The sequence below is a fragment of the Ipomoea nil genome, unplaced genomic scaffold (assembly GCF_001879475.1).
Source record: "Ipomoea nil cultivar Tokyo-kokei standard unplaced genomic scaffold, Asagao_1.1 scaffold3170, whole genome shotgun sequence".
Taxonomy (NCBI): Eukaryota; Viridiplantae; Streptophyta; class Magnoliopsida; order Solanales; family Convolvulaceae; genus Ipomoea; species Ipomoea nil.
The window spans coordinates 1,400,431-1,420,717 of NW_017619598.1; the positions used below are offsets into that span (position 1 = coordinate 1,400,431).

Here is a 20,287-nt window from a genome sequence, read left to right on the forward strand (position 1 = left end):
ATAATAATAATAATAATAATAATAATTATTATTATTATTATTATTATTATTATTATTATTATTATTATTATTATTATTATTATTATTATTATTATTATTATTATTATTATTATTATTATTATTATTATCGGGAGACGGGGCGAAGTGGGAATGGGTATCTCCATTCCCTTCCCTGTCCTCAACAAGGAATTAAAAACATGCAATATTCTCCATCCTCGGGGGACGGGGGAAATCGACATCCCTAATCTTAAACACCATGCATAGACCCACTCTAAGTTTATAAGAAAGTAAATGAGTTAATCTATTTTTGAAGATTAATATTAAATTGTACACTTATACACATAATTAACCTAAACAAAATCCATACCCTATTGTGCGTGGTAGGAATAAAGTCCCCACCCTGTAACCTTAAACGAGACATCTCTTCTATCCACTAGACCAATATCATGGGACAAAGTACAACATTTTTAACAATTAATAAATATTTCTTAGTTCTTATTAACAAAAAAATAAAAATAAAAAATTGTAAATGTCTCGCCTGAAGATGTTAGACCCTCTCACATAAAACACCGCAAAGAAGGCAAGCTTAACCTTAGCCAAGTCACAAGAAAGGTAAATCAACCTAAAGACATTATTTTTTCTCAATACTTTGAATCATTTCAAACTAGTCTTGAATTTTCATTTGCTAAATAAAATATAAAACATTACAATTTTAATAATTAGCAATAAATTTGCCCTTATGGCATTGATACTCTACTCAATTATTTATTACTACACAGTTCGATATGTGGACTTGTAGAGTTTTACACATGAACTATATATTTCATTGATTCTGATGAAGAATCATATTTCCCAATTGCATTTTACTCTCAACTTTTCGATTCTTTGCAATGAATTGTTTGTACCATTTTGCAGATAATTTTGGAGTCCTCTTTAACGTGACACGATCAAATTGGTAAAGTCCCAATCTCTTTGTGTATCCAAATGTCCACTCAAAGTTATCGAACAAAGACCAAATAAAATAGCCTCTAACATCTGCTCCTTTCCTGAACATGTACAAGGTAAAAAAACATTGCTATCATATATCATTCAAATGATACAAAACAATGAGGAAATATGAGTCATTTTGGTCCTTTGCTGTAAAAAATAACGGAGTATAAAACATACCTTCAACTTTATAAGATTTGCAATTTGATCAACCATGAACAGAAACATAAGCGCTAAAATTTTCAAATTTTGTTGTTTTATCCAAATTGAATAATATGCTCCATTTTAACTAAAAATTTAATTAAGTACTAAATGTACAAAAAGTATTGACCAAAAAAATCCAAAACTTAACATTGTCTTGCATTTATGTTTATTTGAGGATTAAAATTGTGACTATATTGTAGAAATAAGGATAAATTTTAATTTTAATAGTGATGACCAAAACAACTAATCGCGAATAATTGAGGTAAACCGGATATTGTAATACCTGATGGCAGTTGCAAGGGCATTTAGATAATCAGCAAAGAATTTGACTCGTTTTGTATCATTCAATACTTCTTCAATGTTAGAGTTTGGGGTGGTTGTGTCACAATAACCTGTAACATGTTGCGGTTTTCATTAACTTTAGATACATAGTTTGAACTAAATTGAAAAATCATGGGTTATCAAGAAAATGGCCATCTTACCATTTTCTGTTACATAAAGTGGTATGTTTGAAAATTTTTCTTTCAGATAAGTTACCATTTTCTCCATTCCAGGTGGATAAACAGCTATATATCCCAACCCTGCCTGCAAAAGCCCAAGTAGCAAGTTCCAAAAGTTAATGACAATGCAAGTAAGTGTATGATATGTCACTATGGGGAATTCCCTAATTACCTACCTTTTTTTAACCAATCAAAAAATGATAGAGGTTAGTGATTTTTTTCAATTTTTTAAATCATATTGTCCGATTTTGTTTTTTTTTTTTATTTTTTTATTTTTTTTACCCGCCTATAAATATGGTTGAAAAAATTCATTACCATAAAAAATACCTTATTTTCAACCATCATTTTGGTGGTCTGAAAATTTTTGAGACTAATATGAAAATGAATTATTTTTTAAAATTTGACTTCTCAACAAGAAGAAAGAAGAGTAGGAAAAGAAAATAGGGAGGAGAAGAAACAATTCAACATGCTTTCGACCTTCCTACAACCATGGTTTTGTGTGTGTTTTAAAAATTTTAAATTGTCAACATCTATCGGTCACTTAGGTCAACCAATCATTTAAATATTTTAACTACTTGGTAGTCAATGACTCAATGTTATAGAAAACCTTCAACAAATGGTCGATAATAGCAACAAAAGATGTTTCTAATCGTCAAAGTGGTCAAAAAGCTAAGCATTCCCAAGGCATTTCTAGTAATAAAAACTTTTAGGTATTCCAATAGTATTTAATAGAGATATTTGGTAAACCAACAATATAACTATATTTACTAGTTTCCCAATAAGGTTATCACCCCTTCAAAATTTTCCCCTCATACTCTCCCCTTCCGACATAGTACTATTTCATTGGATGGTTTTTTTTTTTTTTTTTTTTTTTTTTTTTAAATAACAATTTAGTATTGCGAATCAATTCATAACACCCAATTCATAACACCCAATTGTTATAAGTGATGATTAAGTGAAAAAATTTTAAGAGGGAACAAAGCATTTTTCATTTAAAAAATTTCCAATAACTGGCATCTACCAGTTGCCTAGCTAGGTTATATCCTCAAAGTGGTTAGAAAAAGAAAAATACTTCGTGTACTCCCACTTTATACTCCCAACTTTTACTCCCACACATAAAAACTTGATGTAGACACTTGCATTGAGACCCACATGAAAATTAGCTTATTAGAGCCCGCCACATCAAGGAACAAAATTGAGAGAGTAAGATTTGGGAGTACTAGAACTCTTAAAAAAGTCATTTCGATCCAACCAGTTTCCAGTGACAAGAAATCTTAGCAATAGTGTTTAAAAAAAAAAAAAAACTTAGCAATAGTGTGTAATAGAGATAAATGGTGAATCAACAATACAATTAACTATATTTACCAGTTCCCCAATAAGTTTGCCGTTCTTGGATAGACTTTGGCCAACAAAACCTTCTTCTCTGGTGTTTCCTGCCATAGAAGGGTCACATGTAGAATACAAGCAATCTTGGGCATAATAGGTTGTGTAATGGTTGATTCCAATAAAATCCGACCCTCCAGCTTTCAGCTTTTCCAGGTCAGTACTTGAAAACTCTGGTAAATGTGACCCCAAAATATCTTTCATTTCTTTGGGATATGATCCATACATGATTGGGTCCAAGAACCTGTTTTGAGTATTGCCAAAATTCATTATTATGCATCTATATGAAACTGTATTTGGTCCCTCAGTTATACTATATACTCAATCCCTTTTGTTATGCATCTGCATAATAAGTGTGAATGAATGTTATACCCTTCATTTATGTCTGTTTTTCCGTTCTGAAAAACTTGATTCATGGTAAAATGTGTTAGGAACATTTTTATTAGATTTTTTTTTTGAAAGGAAATTTTTATTAGATTTTGATGATACTAAACAATAAGAATTTTAGACCCTCAAATTATTTTATTTTCGATCTAGACTTAGATATTCTGCTCTACATTCGTAACCAACCGAATGGTTCCCCGGGTTGAAACATAATGTTCATCCAAATGTTAACTCGAGTGGACAGTCTCAACATCAGACTCAAAAAATAACCCGAGTGGTTGACTCACGAGTGGAAAAGATATATTCCTAAATTAAAGCAATAAATTTGGTCGTTTTCAATGATATTCCATTAGATTTGGGTGAAAAATCAATGAAAAAAAAAAAAACGTAAATGACGGCATTGATAAACATTGAAAAAACTTAGACAAACATAGGCACACATGAGCAGCTCAGTCACAGGGGTGAAGTTTGGAAACAATGACTGGGATCGAGTCTCACCAGCGACAGTGAGAAAGTTCAACTGAGTTACTGAAGACATAATACTCTCTATATCTTTTCCGAGCTGAGTAATCACTATTCGAAAGTTCTCAGTTACCGAAGACAGAATACTCTCTATATCTTTTCCGAGCTGATGAGTAATCACTATTCGAAAGTTCTCTATATCTTCTTCGACCTACAATCACTATTCGAATTCGAAAGTATGTAACAAGTAAACCTCAACCCTAGCTGGAAAAGGAATACAATGAGACCAGTTAAACCACTAATGTTGAGGGTCAAACTAGTAACCTTTTATTTATCAAGTCAACAGTCTGACCAAAACTAGTAACCTTTTATTTATCAAGCCAACAGCCTGACCAAAACTAGACATAACCATAGAAGCACGGTGGAATATATATAACTCAACCAAATATGTGATTATTTTCCCTTATGTGCAAGGATATATATATATATATGCCATTGGGACAATATAATTATCGATCTGTTAAGGAAAGTTTACCAGTTTGACAAGAAGGAATGAGCTCTCTCAGCTGCTGCTTTGTCTACAGTGGAGTTAGTCATGGGTAGAAACCAGGTAAAAAGCATTGCAATTCCTATTTCACCTCCTTGTTGTTGCTGGTAATTTTTTCTGTAAATATTGACAGCGGCAGCATGAGCTAGAATCATGTTGTGGGCTACAATGAATATATCCTTTGTTGCATTTCCTTCACTGCAGTTGCCATGGGGCCACAACCGATACCTATAGGCAGCAATGGCCCACATGTTGGGCTCATTGAAGGTAATCCAGTACTTCACTTTATCACCAAGATGATTGAAGCACACATCTGCTAAGTATGCATATTCTTCCCTGAAATTAAAGTTAAATAATATTAATTCTATCTCACTCCCCAACACACTTTTCTTAAAACTCATTCACTTTAATTTATTCGAGAGTTAATTCCACCGGATGTCCTTTGTCTTTGGTGGCAATTCCAAATTTAGTTCCAGACTATCATTTTTGTCATTCACTACTGGAAATTCTGAAATTTTCGACCACCTGAAAGTGATCATAAATCAAGTTGAAAGTCTTGTTCCGACCACTTTTGGTATCCGGAAAAACCTTTGTTGCTATTTCCGACCACTTTTTGGACTTTTTGGTATCAACTTAATTTAAGATCATTTTCAGGTGGTCGGAAATTTCAGAATTTCCAGTAGTGATTTTACATCCCAGACTATCGTTTTTTGGACACTTTTAATCGTTCTCATGATTTTTTTCTATTTTTAGTAAAGACATTTTTGTCTCTTCATATTTTTCTTTTATTATTTTTTCGGTTTCAACCAGTTTAATTAGTTTAGAACTTTAGGTAACCTCTGATTTGTAGTAACTATATTTTTCAACCAAATTTTAGTAAAGTCCTAAATCAATTAAACTGGTTGAAATCAGAAAAATAACAAAAGAAAAATATGAAGAGACAAAAATGACCTTACTAAAAATAGAAAAAAAATCATGAGAATGACTAAAAGTGTCCAAAAAACGATAGTCTGGGATGTAAAATGACAAAAACGATAGTCTAGGACTAAATTTGGAATTGCCATCAAAGACAAAGGACCTCCAGTGAAATTAACTCTTTATTCGAGTACTAAATTTTAGTGAATACTAAATTGGGACAAAGCTAGGCTTATTAAATGTCTTCCCAAAAGCACTGTTTGACCTCCTAAGAAATTAAATTAAAGTAGAACAACTTACTGCATTTCAGGGCTGAGCCAACCTTGAAATCGGTCCTGGAGTTCTTGAGGGAGATCATAATGATTTATAGTCACAAATGGCTCGATTCCTGTTACGTTGCATGCATGCATGCATTTAAATTAAGCTAGCTAGGGTTATTAATTCTTGAAAAACAATCAACTGTGAGGAATTGTATTTAGGACAAAACCTTTGAGCAGGAGAGAATCAATGAGATTTCTATAGTATTTGATCCCCTCCAAGTTAATGTTTCCATGTCTTCCTTCTGCAGCATATATGTAACAACTAATGATTAGAATTTAGATGATATGATAAAAAAAAAAAAAATTATGTTTTTAAGGAGAGAAATCAAAGTGGATATGTGTGTGTGTGGATGGGGGGTGGGGGGGGGGGGGGGGTCCTAACTTGGCAGAACCCGAGACCATGATATTGAGAACTTGTGGCTATTGACTCCCAGAGACGCCAATAGATCTGCATCTTCCTGTTTTCAGTACCACCATATATAAGAACAAAAAGAAATTAAAAAAAAAAATGATGTTTTTGGTCGGGAGGTTCCTCTAATTTTAATTAGGTCCATCATTTATTAAAATAGTGACATTTTTGTCTCCATAGAAAAATAATGGTCAGTGTCACTCACGAAGTGGCAATTAATTTCAATTTCACAATTTATTTCTTTTTTGGACTAGACTTATAAATTCATCTTAGCTTTCTGATTCACTTATTCCCCTTCTCTCCATATTGGGGGAAATTATGCATAAATTATTTGCGTTAAAAGCACATATTTGGGTGAAAATGATGTGTTTTGTCTCGGTAGCCTATTTATATTGGAGGAAAATACGAGTAAAAAAAGAGAAATTTGAGATGAATTTATGAGCTTAATATTGAAAATTTTGGGTTTGAGATATATACAAATTAGTGGTTTCTAACGGTTTTGGGCGGCGTCCGACATTCTACTGTTGAAATTTAATATTGATGGTTATATAAGTATAAAGAAATAAAGTTTTGTCTTTGCTACTAGGCTACTAGCTATATGTAACTTTTGCATAGTAGTGATAAGTTCTTGATCTTAACAATTGGTATCGGAGCATGTCATGAGATTATACTGAAAGCATGCATGTTTTGTAGTTGAGGCTAATAGGTGCTTGGAGGAGATTGTTCGGCGGCCGACTAGTTTAGCATTCTGCCATCAAAACATGAGGCTGACTGCTATGCAAGTATAAAGAAAAAAATTACATATTCGCTACTAATTATAACTTTTGACATAATAGTAAATACTAACGGGGCGTTTGGTTGGAGGGAGGAAATTACGTAGGAAAGGAATTGCAATTCCATGGGAGATGAATTACTGGGAATAAAGTGAGAATTTAAATTCCAGTGTTTGGTTTACAGGAATAAAATTACTGAGAATTTCAATTCCAATGTTTGGTATACATGGGAATTGAAGGGAGTAAGTAGTATAAAGTCCAAAATACTCATTGTTGTTGTCAGATATCAATTTTTGAGTAAAAAAGTGGAGGGATAATTTGACCCATTATTATTTTTTTTCTTCCTAAAATCCATGGAATTAAAATCCCAAGGAGAGCATGGGATTTTAATTCCATGAAAATGAGGGATTTACAATTTCGTGGAATTGTAATTCCTTCCAACCAAACTAATTAAAAAATTTAGTGGCCTTTGGATGGGAATTAAGTGGGAATGGAATTTAAATTCCCTCCAACCAAATTCCCTGTTAATTTGACAAACGGTATTGTTTATTTAGATGGAAAGAAAAACACTACTATGTTAATAATTAGAAGACCAAAATTAGAGGCATTCATAATTATAGAACTAAATTCATTATACCTTATAATTGGAGAATTAAAGGTGTCATTTTTAGTTTTAAAAATAAGGAATAAGGTTCAAGTTGGCCACTGAACGTAACCTGAAAATGAAATTAGGCCACTGAACGAAAGAAAAGTGCAATTAAGTCACTGAACACTCCACAAACGTACAATTAGGCCACTGAACTCTCCAAACGTATGCAATTTCACCGGATAGCAGGTTACCATCAATTTTAGCAGGTTACCTGCTTACGTGGCAGTTGAGTTGGCATTTTTAATAATTTTTAAATAATTTTTAATAATTAATTTTAATAATAATTTTTTCAAAAAATTGAAAAAAATTAAATAAAAAATAAAATAAAGTTGTTTTTATTTTTAAAATTTTTTTTATTAAAATTTATTAAAAATTATTTAAATTTTATTAAAAATGCCAACTCAGCTTCCACGTAAGCAGGTAACCTGCTAAATTGAGGGTAACCTGCTATCAGGTGAAATTGCACATTTTTGGAGTGTTCAGTGGCCTAATTGTAATTTTTTTATTCAGTGGCCTAATTACATTTTTAGATTACGTTCAGTGGCGAATTTGAACCTTATTCCAAAAAATAATAAAAGCCATTGTTTTCTATTTTCTTGACAAATGGTTAAAATTCTACCTATACATAGGGTGAAAAATAATGGAGGAGATAATATCAGTACCTTATACAAGTCGTATTGATCAGCCGCAACATCTCCATTGCTTCCATCCAAGATATTTCCTGCAACATTTTATTTTTAATTTTTTTTGTGGAATTTATTTTTATCAAACAATAAGCTAAGCATTTTTATATATGGGTGGAATTGGAAGCTAGCATGACCTGGTTGATGGGTGAAAACATCCCAGTTGCTTAGACCTTTACCATCACTTAAATAACCTCCTTCATACTGCACCAACACATTATATGAATATAATACTCATAAATATGAAAGAAGAAAAAGAAAAGGAGCCCGCATTATACTAGTGGCAGCTCAGTTGGTTCTCACGTGGTAGATTAAATACAGATTTTATTAGTTCAGGTGTTCATCAACAATGAAAGCCGCTGAACTTAAGACTCGAGTTGAGAAATTAAAGAAGGCTAGGCCACGCCCCCGGGAGGGCTTTCCGGGACAAGGAAAGGCGGGTGGATTATAGAGCTAGGGTTTGTCCATCGGGATTGGGCATGGACAAGCCTCGACTGGGCCAACATTGATGAAAAAAGAAAAACTTATCTCATCCCATGCATTTGAGTCCCTGACAGTATCAGTGTAGCAGTTAAACTCAACGTGATGGGTTCCTTGTGAGTCTAGCTAGGCATGTACTGGTCCTCTAATCTAACTGAATCACTGTGATTTATCCCTCCATTATTTTATCAGGTCCGGGTGTAGAGCTCTGGGGCTAGAGAATTTCGCGTTTTGTTGGCAAGAAAAAGAAAAGGAGAGAAATGAAACCTGGTAAGAAGAGGAAGAAGTGCCGAAGAAAAAGTTGGGCGGAAACGGCGAGGGAGAAGAGTCCTCCAAATTGTGAGTTAGAAGAGGTGTTCTGAAACGAGCTGCTGATGACACCATGAGAGGTAAGAGAAGAAGAAGAAGCAGCAGCCATTGTCGGCAGTAAGTCGCCATTATTTTTATTGGCAATCAGCTTTTCTCCCAGGCCAGTTTGGCTTCATACCCCAACATATATATATATATATATATATATATATATATATATATATATATATATATAGACAGCACCACATGCACAATTTTCTTGTCTTTTGTTTTCTCTTGGTGTTTCTAAAATACATTATACATATATATTTAAGTTTTTTTTTTTTTTTTAATATTGCCAGTGTGGATGGTAGTAATTCATTATATAGTTCACACAACTAGTTTAATTAGTTTTTGAGTGACAAATTGTCATATTATTGATAAAGAAAATATGTCGGATAGAGCCTATAGTAGGAGTTTCACTCTTCTATAAAGTGTGATTCTTTGTGAATATCAATTACAGGTCCTTCTACCCTTTAGGACCAGTTAACTCAACCACCTAAGATATATTACATAAAATTGTGTTTTTTTTTTTTTTACAACATCCGGTATCCGGTATCTTCATATATGTAAATTAATTTAGATTCGATTCCAATCACTTCTACAGAGTTTAATTCTTACTCGGAAGAAAACCTATCCAACCTTTAATTTGACCTTATGTGTGTTTTGTTTTATTTTATTTTAAATTGAAAAAATAATAGTTGTATCCCTACAAAATATAACTCTCACTACCTAGCCCACACAGACAACTGTTGGTTCCTGTGTGATAAATTATGGACAAGGACAAAGAATCGAATCCTGACATCCAATGTGGTTGGTTCTTTATGGGCATATCAAGCACTGATTTTCTCAACTAATGAGTCATTGTGATTTACCCTTCCACAATCTCGTCAGACTGAGTGCGGAGCTCTGGGGCAAAGATATTTCACCTTGTGTGGACAAGTAGTCTATTATATATAATTAAATATGATATATTTAGTTGTATTTAATATTATTAATACCAATGCTGAAAGTACATAATATAAGTAACACGGCGGGAGTAATATTTTGTAAGAATACACATATTAAAAAAGATACACACAACCTAGCAACTTGAGACGGTTGATAAGAGCATTATATTGCTAATGCAAATACAAGGTTGAACATGCTTTCTTTTGAGTAAGAATTAAACACTGCAGATGTGAATAGAGACGAATATGAACTAATTTCACAGATATAAAGATATGGAATGTTGTAGAAAAAAAAAACACACACACACAATTTTGTGTGTATAGTAATTATTATTTTTTAATGTACTTAATATTGCGATGTGTCTTTGTTTATCTATTTAAGTTGCTAACACTCAGATTTATTAACTGGTTTATGTTGATTATATGTATATGTATATATTAATAATGGGCAGCAACAAAGGTTTCTTGACTCCTATTACAAACATGATATATATATATATATATATATATATATATATATATATATATATATATGTATATATTAATAATGGGCAGCAACAAAGGTTTCTTGACTTCTATTACAAACATGCTAGCTTATGTCTTTAAAATAAGAGATATGGGATCACGAAACTTTTTTCTATAATTGAAATAATCAAAAGTTCGGGAATGAAATACTACAAACGACTCTCAACTCCAATTCTTAATAGTAAGCTAAATGCAACAAACACAAGTCAACCATATGAAAATTCTACACAGCAACCTTGTTGGAACACTTCAGTACTTAACCACCACCACCACGTACTCGCCCAAAACTCTCCTTTGTAGTCAACAAATTTTGTCAATTCATGTACTTTCCAAACACTAAGCATTGGTGACACTCAAAAGAGTTTTAAGATATTTCAAACGGATTCTAGACTATGGATTCTGTTAAAAAAAAAAACAAAAAAAACAAAAAAAACAAAAAAAACAAAACAAAACAAAAACAAAACAAAAAACAAAAAACAAAAAAAAAACCAAAAAAAAAAACAAAAACAAAAAAGATAGTAAGTTTATTTTTTTTTTAAATAAAAAAAGATATTAAGTTAATTATAAGAAAAATGCAAGAATCATATACATTTTTGTATATAAATTTTACACATTGATATTGTTTACTTATTTGATTAATTTTTGGTAAAATTTATATCAACTAATAGATAACCAATCAATACAAAGAACCATACAATTAGGACAAACTATCTTACGAGACCGTCTTATGCATGACCCTTATTCGCGAGATCTATAAAATTTGTCATAAGTATTATACTTTCCCACATAACTATTATAATTTCTTACATTTATATGTAACTTTTTACCTCTTATTGCAATTTCATGGGAGATGAATTACTGGAAATAAAGTGGGAATTTAAATTCCAGTGTTTGGTTTACATGAATAGAATTATTGGGAATTTCAATTCCAATGTTTAGTATACATGGGAATTGAAAGGGAATAAGTAGTATAAAGTCAAAAATGTCCATTGTTGTTGTTAGGCATTAATTTTAGGTTAAAAAAAAAAAGAATGGGTAATTTTGACTCATCACTATCTTTTTTTCTTTCTAAAATCCCAAGAATTAAAATCACAGGGGGGACATGAGATTTTAATTCCATGAAAATTGAGGAATTGCAATTCCATGGAATTGCAATTCCTTTCAACCAAACAAGCTAAGGGAATTTTATGGCCTTCGGAATTAGTTGGGAATTAAGTGGGAAGGGAATTTAAATTCCCTTCAACCAAACGCCCTTAAATATTACATTTGTATTTTAAAAGTATTGCATTTTCCTAATAAGTATTATATTATCCATATAAGTAATAATAGATTTATCCATGATTTATTACACTTTTCTCATAAGTATTATACATTTTCCCCCATAAGTAATACGGAGTACTATTTATCTATGATTAGTATTAGATTTTTTTTCATAACTATTACGTTTTTCCTCATAAGTAATAATCAATTTATCTATAGTTAGTATTACACATTTTCCTCTAATAAATATTATATTTTCCCTCATAAATAATAATCAACAATTAATTTATCCTTGAATAGTAGGGTATATAAAAATTCTTCTTCTCAGTAATTTGATATTTTCCAAGTTTTATGTAGACCACTGCACCAATTTACAAAAATTATATTATAATTATTTCTTAATTTATTATCATTCAATAAATTAAACTTGTGATTATAATAATAATAATAATAATAATAATAATAATAATAATAATAATAATAATAATAATAATAATAATAATAATAATAATAATAATAATAATATAATAATAATAATAATAATAATAATTATTATTATTATTATTATTATTATTATTGTTATTATTTATTTTTAAATTAAACATGTCAAAATTTAATTTAATTGATAATTATAAAATTTCAATTAAGATAATATGTCAATAAATTATATATTACATTAAAAATTTACATTGCTTAAATTTTTAAACATTTAATAAAAAATTAAATAATAAAAAGCTCCAAAAAAAAAAAAAAAAAAAGCATGTCGTTGCATAGCGGCATCCAATTTTTTTTTTTTTTTTTAAATTCAGAGTGACGGCCCAGTTGCCTGCCACTCTAAAGCGCCTAATAGGCAAATGCGCGTTCTCACATGCATGTTTTTCATTTTTTTTGCTTTTGCTCCCCCCCCCCCCCCAAAAAAAAAAAAAAACTATTTCGAGAAAAAAAAATTTTGAAAAAAATCAACCAAAAAAAAAACCTCTTCTAACTTTTGCATCTCAAAAAATCTACAAAAAAAAAAAAAAAATACTCTTAGGACGCATCCAACTATGAACATAAGAGGAGGAGAAAAGAAGAGAAAATCATTTAAAGAGAGAAAAAAATTTCTTCTCCGAAAAAAGCCGCCTATCTGGAGATAATTCACACGCACCACGCCCCAATCACGTGGCACATATTGCTCACGCACGATAAAAACACTTAGGTGGTGGGAGGCTTGTCCCCCACCACCTTGTTGATATATATATATATATATATATATATATATATATATATATATATATATATATATATATATATATATATATATATATATATAGAGAGAGAGAGAGAGAGAAGTGTATTCAAATGAGGACAACTATATTATAGAAGACTATGGGGACAGATGTAGTCGTGTGCCATTAGTCTGTATATCGTGTGCATGGTCGAATGTAGTCGTGTGACATAATTTGTATGTCGTGTGCATAAGTTTGTTAATTAATAGAGCTTGCGTTCGAAACTTGATGTTTACATGCGTTCTTGCGTGTCATTGTGTATTAAATTGTGTGCATGATACCAATTTGTCGTGTGCCACAAAATCTGTCTGCACAATCCTCTATATATTACTGTCCTCGTATAAATGCAACCCTATATACATACATACATACATGTATGTATATATATATATATATATATATATATATATATATATATATATATATATATATATATATATATATATATATATATATATATATATATAGGGACGCGATGTCGTACGAATGGCTGACCAAGTGAGAAATGCGAACCAATCAGCGCGCGCCATGTGTTAGCATTCATTGATCGGGTCCACCTACTTTCACCTACAAGTGGATGTAATTTGACCTCTACTTTTACCTACAATTGCACGTACTTTCACCTACAAGTGAATGTAATTTTGTCTTGTTAACATTCATTGATCAAGTGCACCTACTTTCACCTATAAGTGCACCTACTTTCACCTAGATGCACCTAGTTATAACTATATGTGCACCTAGATCTGGACACATGGTGCACACTGATTAGTTCACATTTTCGCTCCTGGGCGCTCCATTCGCACCAGAACGCGAATGGGAGGAAATATGACGAGAGTAGAATTAGAAAGAAAATAAGAAAATATATTATATGTTGATGTAGAAGAGTTGAACCACAAATTGGGGAGAATCATTGTGAATGACCTTAGAGTCCATACTCCTATCATTTTTTGGGACCCAACTCCCCCATCACTATATAATCTCATAGGAAAATACTATGGCCCTGTTTGGTAAATGGCTATTAGCTGATAGCTGTTAGCTGATTGTGTTACTTAGAAGGTATAACTAGTTGATAACATTAGCTGATTGTAAAAAAAAGTGTTTGGTAAATTAATTGTTAGCTTATAGCTGTTTGGTATAATTTCTTTTCTCAAAAAGCTAATTGAAAAAGTTGTTTGGAGTAGCTTTTTGAATTTTAACATTTTGGAGTTACAAAAAGTTAATTAACCAAACACTTGTATTGATATTTTAACTAAATCAAAGAATTAATAGTGGTCAAATAAGCCAAAATTGGCATATAGGCCAATTTTTTTACCAAACAGGGTCTATATGTACTCTCATTCTCTACTCTCAATTTTTACTCCCATACTTAAATTTTTTTATGTAGAAACATTTGCAGGGGCTCACATGAAGAAAATAGCCTATCAGTCTCAGCCATATTAGGGAGTAAATTTGTAGGAATATAATTTGGAAATACACGTAGTAGAACTCAATCTCATAAGAAAATACCATATATACTCCCATTCTCTATTCCCAATTTTTACTCTCATACTTAAGTTTTTTATGTAGACACATTTGCAGTGGCTCACATGAAAAAAATAGTCTATCAGTGTCCGCCACATTATGGAATATAATTTGAGAGTACACGTAGTAGAACTTAATCTCATATCGTATTTTTTCTCAAATCATTCCCTCCTTTTTGTGGACCCTACTTCTCCACACTCCTACACATTATCTATTATTTTATTTATATTTTTATAATTAATAATTTAAACTTTTATAATTTGGAAGCAAACACGACCTTTTAAATCTTAAATATACGAACAATTAATACAATAAATATTTTTAAAAATAAATTAAACATGAATTTAAAAAAATAAACTCAAAATAAAAATTTCCAAAATAGTAAAATATGGCGCAACAGAGATGTGTTTTAGTTTATTTTGTCTTGTTTTATTTTTTTAATAAATAAAATAAATTGAGGGTGGGGGTTGGACAACAGTGCGGCCTGTGCACCATCCACGTGCCTAGCTTCCACCCGCCTGGCACAACAACCTCCGGAGGTTGTAACCTTCTTCTCCTCCTTTTCCCCATCCTTCTTTCCTATTATAGGCTCAGATGCCTAGTGTTAAAAACTCCTCATGCAAAAACTCCAACTATCACTTTCATGATTGACATTTGCAGGATTCCAATCTTAAATGTATTGTTAACTTAATGCTTTGTTTCTTGTTTATTGTAGAGCATTATTTTTTAAAATTTTAAAATGATAATTGGTCCATTATATTAATTGAATAGGTGTAAACAGTATTATAAAAATCTGTCTAGGTACTAGGAACTCCTAGATCGAGGTAAAAATGGGTGTAGACGGTTACTAGTCGAGTGGCCGTCTAGGTGGCCATCTAAGCGGCCTAGGAATCCAGTTGGAACTTTTTTTTTTTAAAAAAAAAAATGAGTTTTTCGTTCAAAACAAAGTATTTTTGAGTGAATTTTTTAAAATTAGGCGGCCGCTTAGGCGTTAGGCTCCTCCCGACACCCAGCTAGCGCCTAGCAACTTCTGCAACAATATAATGGGTGTAAAGTGAATAGTAATAAATTAAATTACAAATTAAATATAATGATATTTCAGTATGATCCGTTTTTTAATTTGAAAGGATATTGCATGAATACAAATAGTCAAAAGGTTGTAAAAAGGTTTGGTTTATGAGTTTTGGGTGGGTAAGAAATCACATTCACTATCAATTTAGTGAGCTGTCGTAGGCTCCCAAATTAAAACCTTACAAACGTAGTAGCGGGAGTAAGGATCAATCCCACGAAGAGTAACTAGTTTAACTTTTGTGCTCAAATTAAAGGTAGGGGGGTTGGAATATATCGAGAATAAAGATAAAATAAAAGAGAATTTAAATAAACAAGAAATTTAATTGAACGAATAAAGCAATGAAAATAATATATTGAAACACTTATAATAGGAAACCTTGGTTAGTAAAGATCCACCACCAGAATTCAACACTGATCATTGATTAATAAAGTAATTAATATGCAATTGAATATTTGTCGTGAAATTATTTCATTTCTGTTTTCCCTTAGTTGTAGGTAAATAAAGCACAAGCGGTTTAATTACCCCTAACTACTAAATAATCTAAGACAAGCGCTATAGATTTAATTTAATAGCAGCAATAGGAACTAGGAAAACCGACAAACTAAATAACACAAGCACAAGCGGTTGCATTTAATTTAGGAAAATATTCTACCCGAGACCAATTATCACTAAGCCGTCGATAATTAACCTCAGTTGCTACTGAATATTAGAATAATTTGTAGCACAACATTATCTAATATAGCAAATAATTATATCAAATTAATAACTAGTAGGCCTCCCTAGCAATTAAATGATACAACTATTCAAATAATTTAGAAAAATATTTAATACTCAAAATGCATAAAAACATACATATAATAAAGTTAAATAAATAACCTTACAGCGTTATGAACTCCGGGGCTTCAATTCACTAAACCAACTAGAAATTAGCCACAAATGGACATTGATAACAACTTCAACAAATACTATAGAGGAGGGAAGAATGAATCAAGAATGAACGATTTACAAAAGGAAACTCCTACTATTTATAGCATTCTAAAAATAGGCCAAATGAATTTCAACCATCCAATTTTGCTAATTTTTCTCGCTGCTGGACATGGTCTTCCGGAATTGTTGCTTGTAGTCTGAATAGCGAAGTTCCGCTCCGTACGTGTCTACTGCATGAAAAGATGAAGGAAATAAGAAACATAGATGTATTGTTTAAAGTTTGTTTTGTCTTTTTGTGCTAAGCGATTAACAATGGGCCAAACATATATAATAATAATAATAATAATAATAATAATAATAATAATAGTTAAAACTATTAGAATTCATAATATATATATACTAGTACAGTACGTAGCATATGTATTCTATATATATATATATATATATATATATATATATATATATTATATATTATACATATATCTAGTACTATATTTAGCTCATTAGTTATTAAACTCTAAAAAGAACTAATTATTAAATAATATTAAATATGTAATGCAAAAATATTATAAAGATGTACGTAAAATATAAGTATAAAATATGCCTATCAAATTCCCCCACACTAAAACATTTGCTTGTCCCCAAGCAAAAATATTATTTGCGAAGTAAATTAAAATTAAATTCCCAAAACTTATAATATATCATGAACAACAATCTGAAGCACCATGCAATTAATACGTTAGCACCCCTGTCTGAAAATTGATAGAGCTAAATAAGTAAGCCCTCACAGGAATATCACTCATCACTCAAGTGTTTGATGGGTATAGATTTCGCTCAAGTTCATTCCTATAAAATTGTTCTACCATAGGCTTGCATATCTTCTCAATTACCACTACAAGAGTCATGCATGACGCAAATCATAAAGACTTTTCACAGGTTGTAATGGGGCTAGGGTTAAGGTAGGGAATATTTAGGTAAGTAGCTTAAGCATAAGCTTCAAACTAGAGGAGCAAATAAGTACAAATAATCCAACACCCTCAATTTCTATTCAAAGCATTTCTCATTGACACTTCACTATCATTCTCAAAAATATAGAATGCTTCCTTAGTATTACCAGAATTTCCCCTTGCTTCATTTATTCAGAGATAACTTCAGACTCAAAACAAACTGCTGATTCTTTCTCATTTTTTTCTCATAAATTTCAGCAACATTTTTTCAAAATACACTCATCATTTCTCCCATTTCTTCATTTTTTTTTCAGCCTCCATATTTTTTTTTTGAAATCATGAATTGTCTTCGTTTTCTTTTTCATAGAAGACCAGCGACAAATCGGCAATGAAGATACAACCCACCTCATTCTCAAAACAAATGGTCTCGTCCACACTTATTCTTCACAACCTCACGCAGATTACAAGAATAATTCAAAATTTGCTCCACTAGTTATTCAGCTAGGTCAAGGCATTATTTTTAGATATATAAGGCTTATAATGTGGTTCAAGATAAAGAAAAGAATGACTATAAAGCTCAAAGTGGGTTAACGAAGGAAAATAAATCATGGGACAACCCGGTTATTTGGCTAGTGAGGCTCAAAATCAAATAATGGCCTTAATCACACTTGAATCATGCATGGTCTAATTAGCTTTAAAAGAGAATCAAGGCAAGTTCTAGAGAAACAAAATTATGGAAGAAATCACACAATAAAAAGAAAATAAGACCGAAGTGTCAGTCAATGGCTCAAAATCTCACAGGTTTATTGCTTACTTAATCTAGCCACTACACATCGAACAGGAAATGCTAACAAACTAATCACAACTTGCCAAACTATTTATTCAATCATGTCATGAATTCCAAGAAAGGAAAATATGATCATTTTTCAAAATAATACTTATTTAGCATAAAATACTAAGAAAATATTTGTGAAAATTTTGGAAAATTTTGACAAAAATCGTGACATAAGCAAACAAATAATAAAACTAAAACTAAATCTCCTCCCCCACACTTATTACCAACATTGTCCCCAATGTTGAATAAAAACATGCAGAAAAGGATTATTAAATGAAAAATAACGATTAAAAAAGAGAATAGAACAAACTCCCCTTCTAGTTGTGCATATTATTCAAAGTAGCTGGGATCTTCAAGAAGTATGTCGGCAATATAATCAACTTGAGCCCCTTCATGGTAGGGTTTAAGCCGATGGCCATTCACCTTGAATATCTTAGAAGTCTGTAAACTTTGAATCTCTATCGCACCATGAGGAAAAATATTAGTGAAAATAAATGGACCAACCCATCGAGAACGTAACTTACCTGGGAAAAGCCGAAGACGTGACTGGAAGAGTAGGACCTTTTGTCCAATTGAAAATTCCTTTCTCAAAAGCATCTTGTCATGAAATGCTTTTGTCTTTTCTTTATAGATTCTTGAATTCTCGTAGGCCTCATTGCGAATCTCCTCCAACTCAGAAAGTTGTAACTTCCGGTGTAGGCCACTTTCATCAATGTTCATATTAAAGCTCTTGACAGCCCAATAAGCTTTGTGTTCCAACTCAACGGGGAGGTGACAAGCTTTCCCAAACACAATGCGATAAGGGGACATACCAATAGGTGTTTTGTATGCGGTTCTGTACGCCCACAATGCATCATCTAATCGCAAACTCCAATCCTTCCTGTTTGGGTTGACTGTTTTCTCAAGGATAGACTTTACCTCTCGGTTGGATACCTCTGCTTGCCCGTTAGTCTGCGGGTGGTAGGCAGTTGACATCTTGTGGGTGACATGATACTTTTTAAGCAAAGCTTCGATGGTGCGATTACAAAAGTGAGTACCCTGATCACTTATTATAGCCCTCGGAATGCCAAATCTGGAAAAGATGTTAGTTTTGATCAAATCTGCAACAACTTTAGAGTCATCAGTCCTCGTGGCTTTAGCTTCCACCCACTTCGAAACATAATCAACCGCAAGTAAAATATAGACAAAACCAAAAGATACAGGAAATGGGCCCATAAAATCAATGCCCCAAACATCAAAGACCTCACAAAATAGGACCGGAGTTTGTGGCATTTCATTTCTCCGGGATAAATTACCTGACTTTTGACAAGCATCACAACACTTGCAAAATGAGTATGAATCTTTAAACAAAGTTGGCCAATAAAACCCAGACTCCAACACCTTCCTTGCTGTTCTCTTAGCACCAAAGTGGCCTCCACAAGCATAAGAATGACAAAAGGTAAGGATTGAAGCAATTTCATCATCAGGTACACACCGCCTTACCACTTGGTCAGCACAATGTTTCCAAAGGTACGGTTCATCCCATACATAGTACTTGGCATTACTCCTGATTTTATCTTTCTGTGCCTTAGAGGAATCATAAGGAAATTTGTTAGCAACCAAAAAGTTGACTATGTTAGCATACCAAGGTAAAATCACAGTTGCAGCCAATAGGTGTTCATCAGGGAATGCTTCTCGTAGTGGAGGTTCAGGTTTAATGTGTACCAACCGACTCAAATGATCAGCCACAAGATTTTCTGACCCCTTCTTATCTTTGATCTCCACATCAAACTCACTTAAGAGGAGTATCCATCTTATTAATCGTGGTTTGGCTTCCTGCTTTTGCATCAAGTAGCGAAGAGCTGCATGGTCAGAATAAACTATAACTTTTGTGCCCAGCAAATAAGACCTAAATTTTTCTAAAGCAAAAACAATGGCTAAAAGTTCTTTCTATGTAGT

At 32.0% G+C, this 20,287-nt stretch overlaps 1 protein-coding gene across 1 annotated transcript; it reads right to left on the reverse strand.

Moving 5' to 3' along the window:
• Positions 1-657: 657 nt before the first annotated feature.
• LOC109167931 (beta-glucosidase 46-like) lies at positions 658-9,291 on the reverse strand. The gene is made up of 12 exons (XM_019317007.1): positions 9,240-9,291; positions 8,964-9,199; positions 8,354-8,420; positions 8,196-8,254; positions 6,085-6,160; positions 5,870-5,944; positions 5,683-5,770; positions 4,456-4,803; positions 3,057-3,318; positions 1,674-1,776; positions 1,475-1,583; positions 658-1,046 (listed from the first exon to the last, which is right to left on the reverse strand). The coding sequence occupies exons 2-12, from the start codon at positions 9,132-9,134 to the stop codon at positions 824-826; spliced, it is 1,581 nt and encodes a 526-aa protein (XP_019172552.1). The 5' UTR covers positions 9,135-9,199; positions 9,240-9,291; the 3' UTR covers positions 658-823.
• Between the last annotated feature and the right edge of the window lie 10,996 nt (positions 9,292-20,287).

What these genes read in the sequence shown, in the direction of transcription:
- LOC109167931 (XM_019317007.1), bottom strand. Translation starts at nt 9,134, where the DNA reads ATGGCGACTTACTGCCGACAATGGCTGCTGCTTCTTCTTCTTCTCTTA. An exon ending in CTTCTTCCTCTTCTTACCAG is followed by an intron (nt 8,421 to 8,963) that starts GTTTCATTTCTC and finishes GTGTTGGTGCAG; the next exon opens with TATGAAGGAGGTTATTTAAG. An exon ending in TGTTTTCACCCATCAACCAG is followed by an intron (nt 8,255 to 8,353) that starts GTCATGCTAGCT and finishes AAAATGTTGCAG; the next exon opens with GAAATATCTTGGATGGAAGC.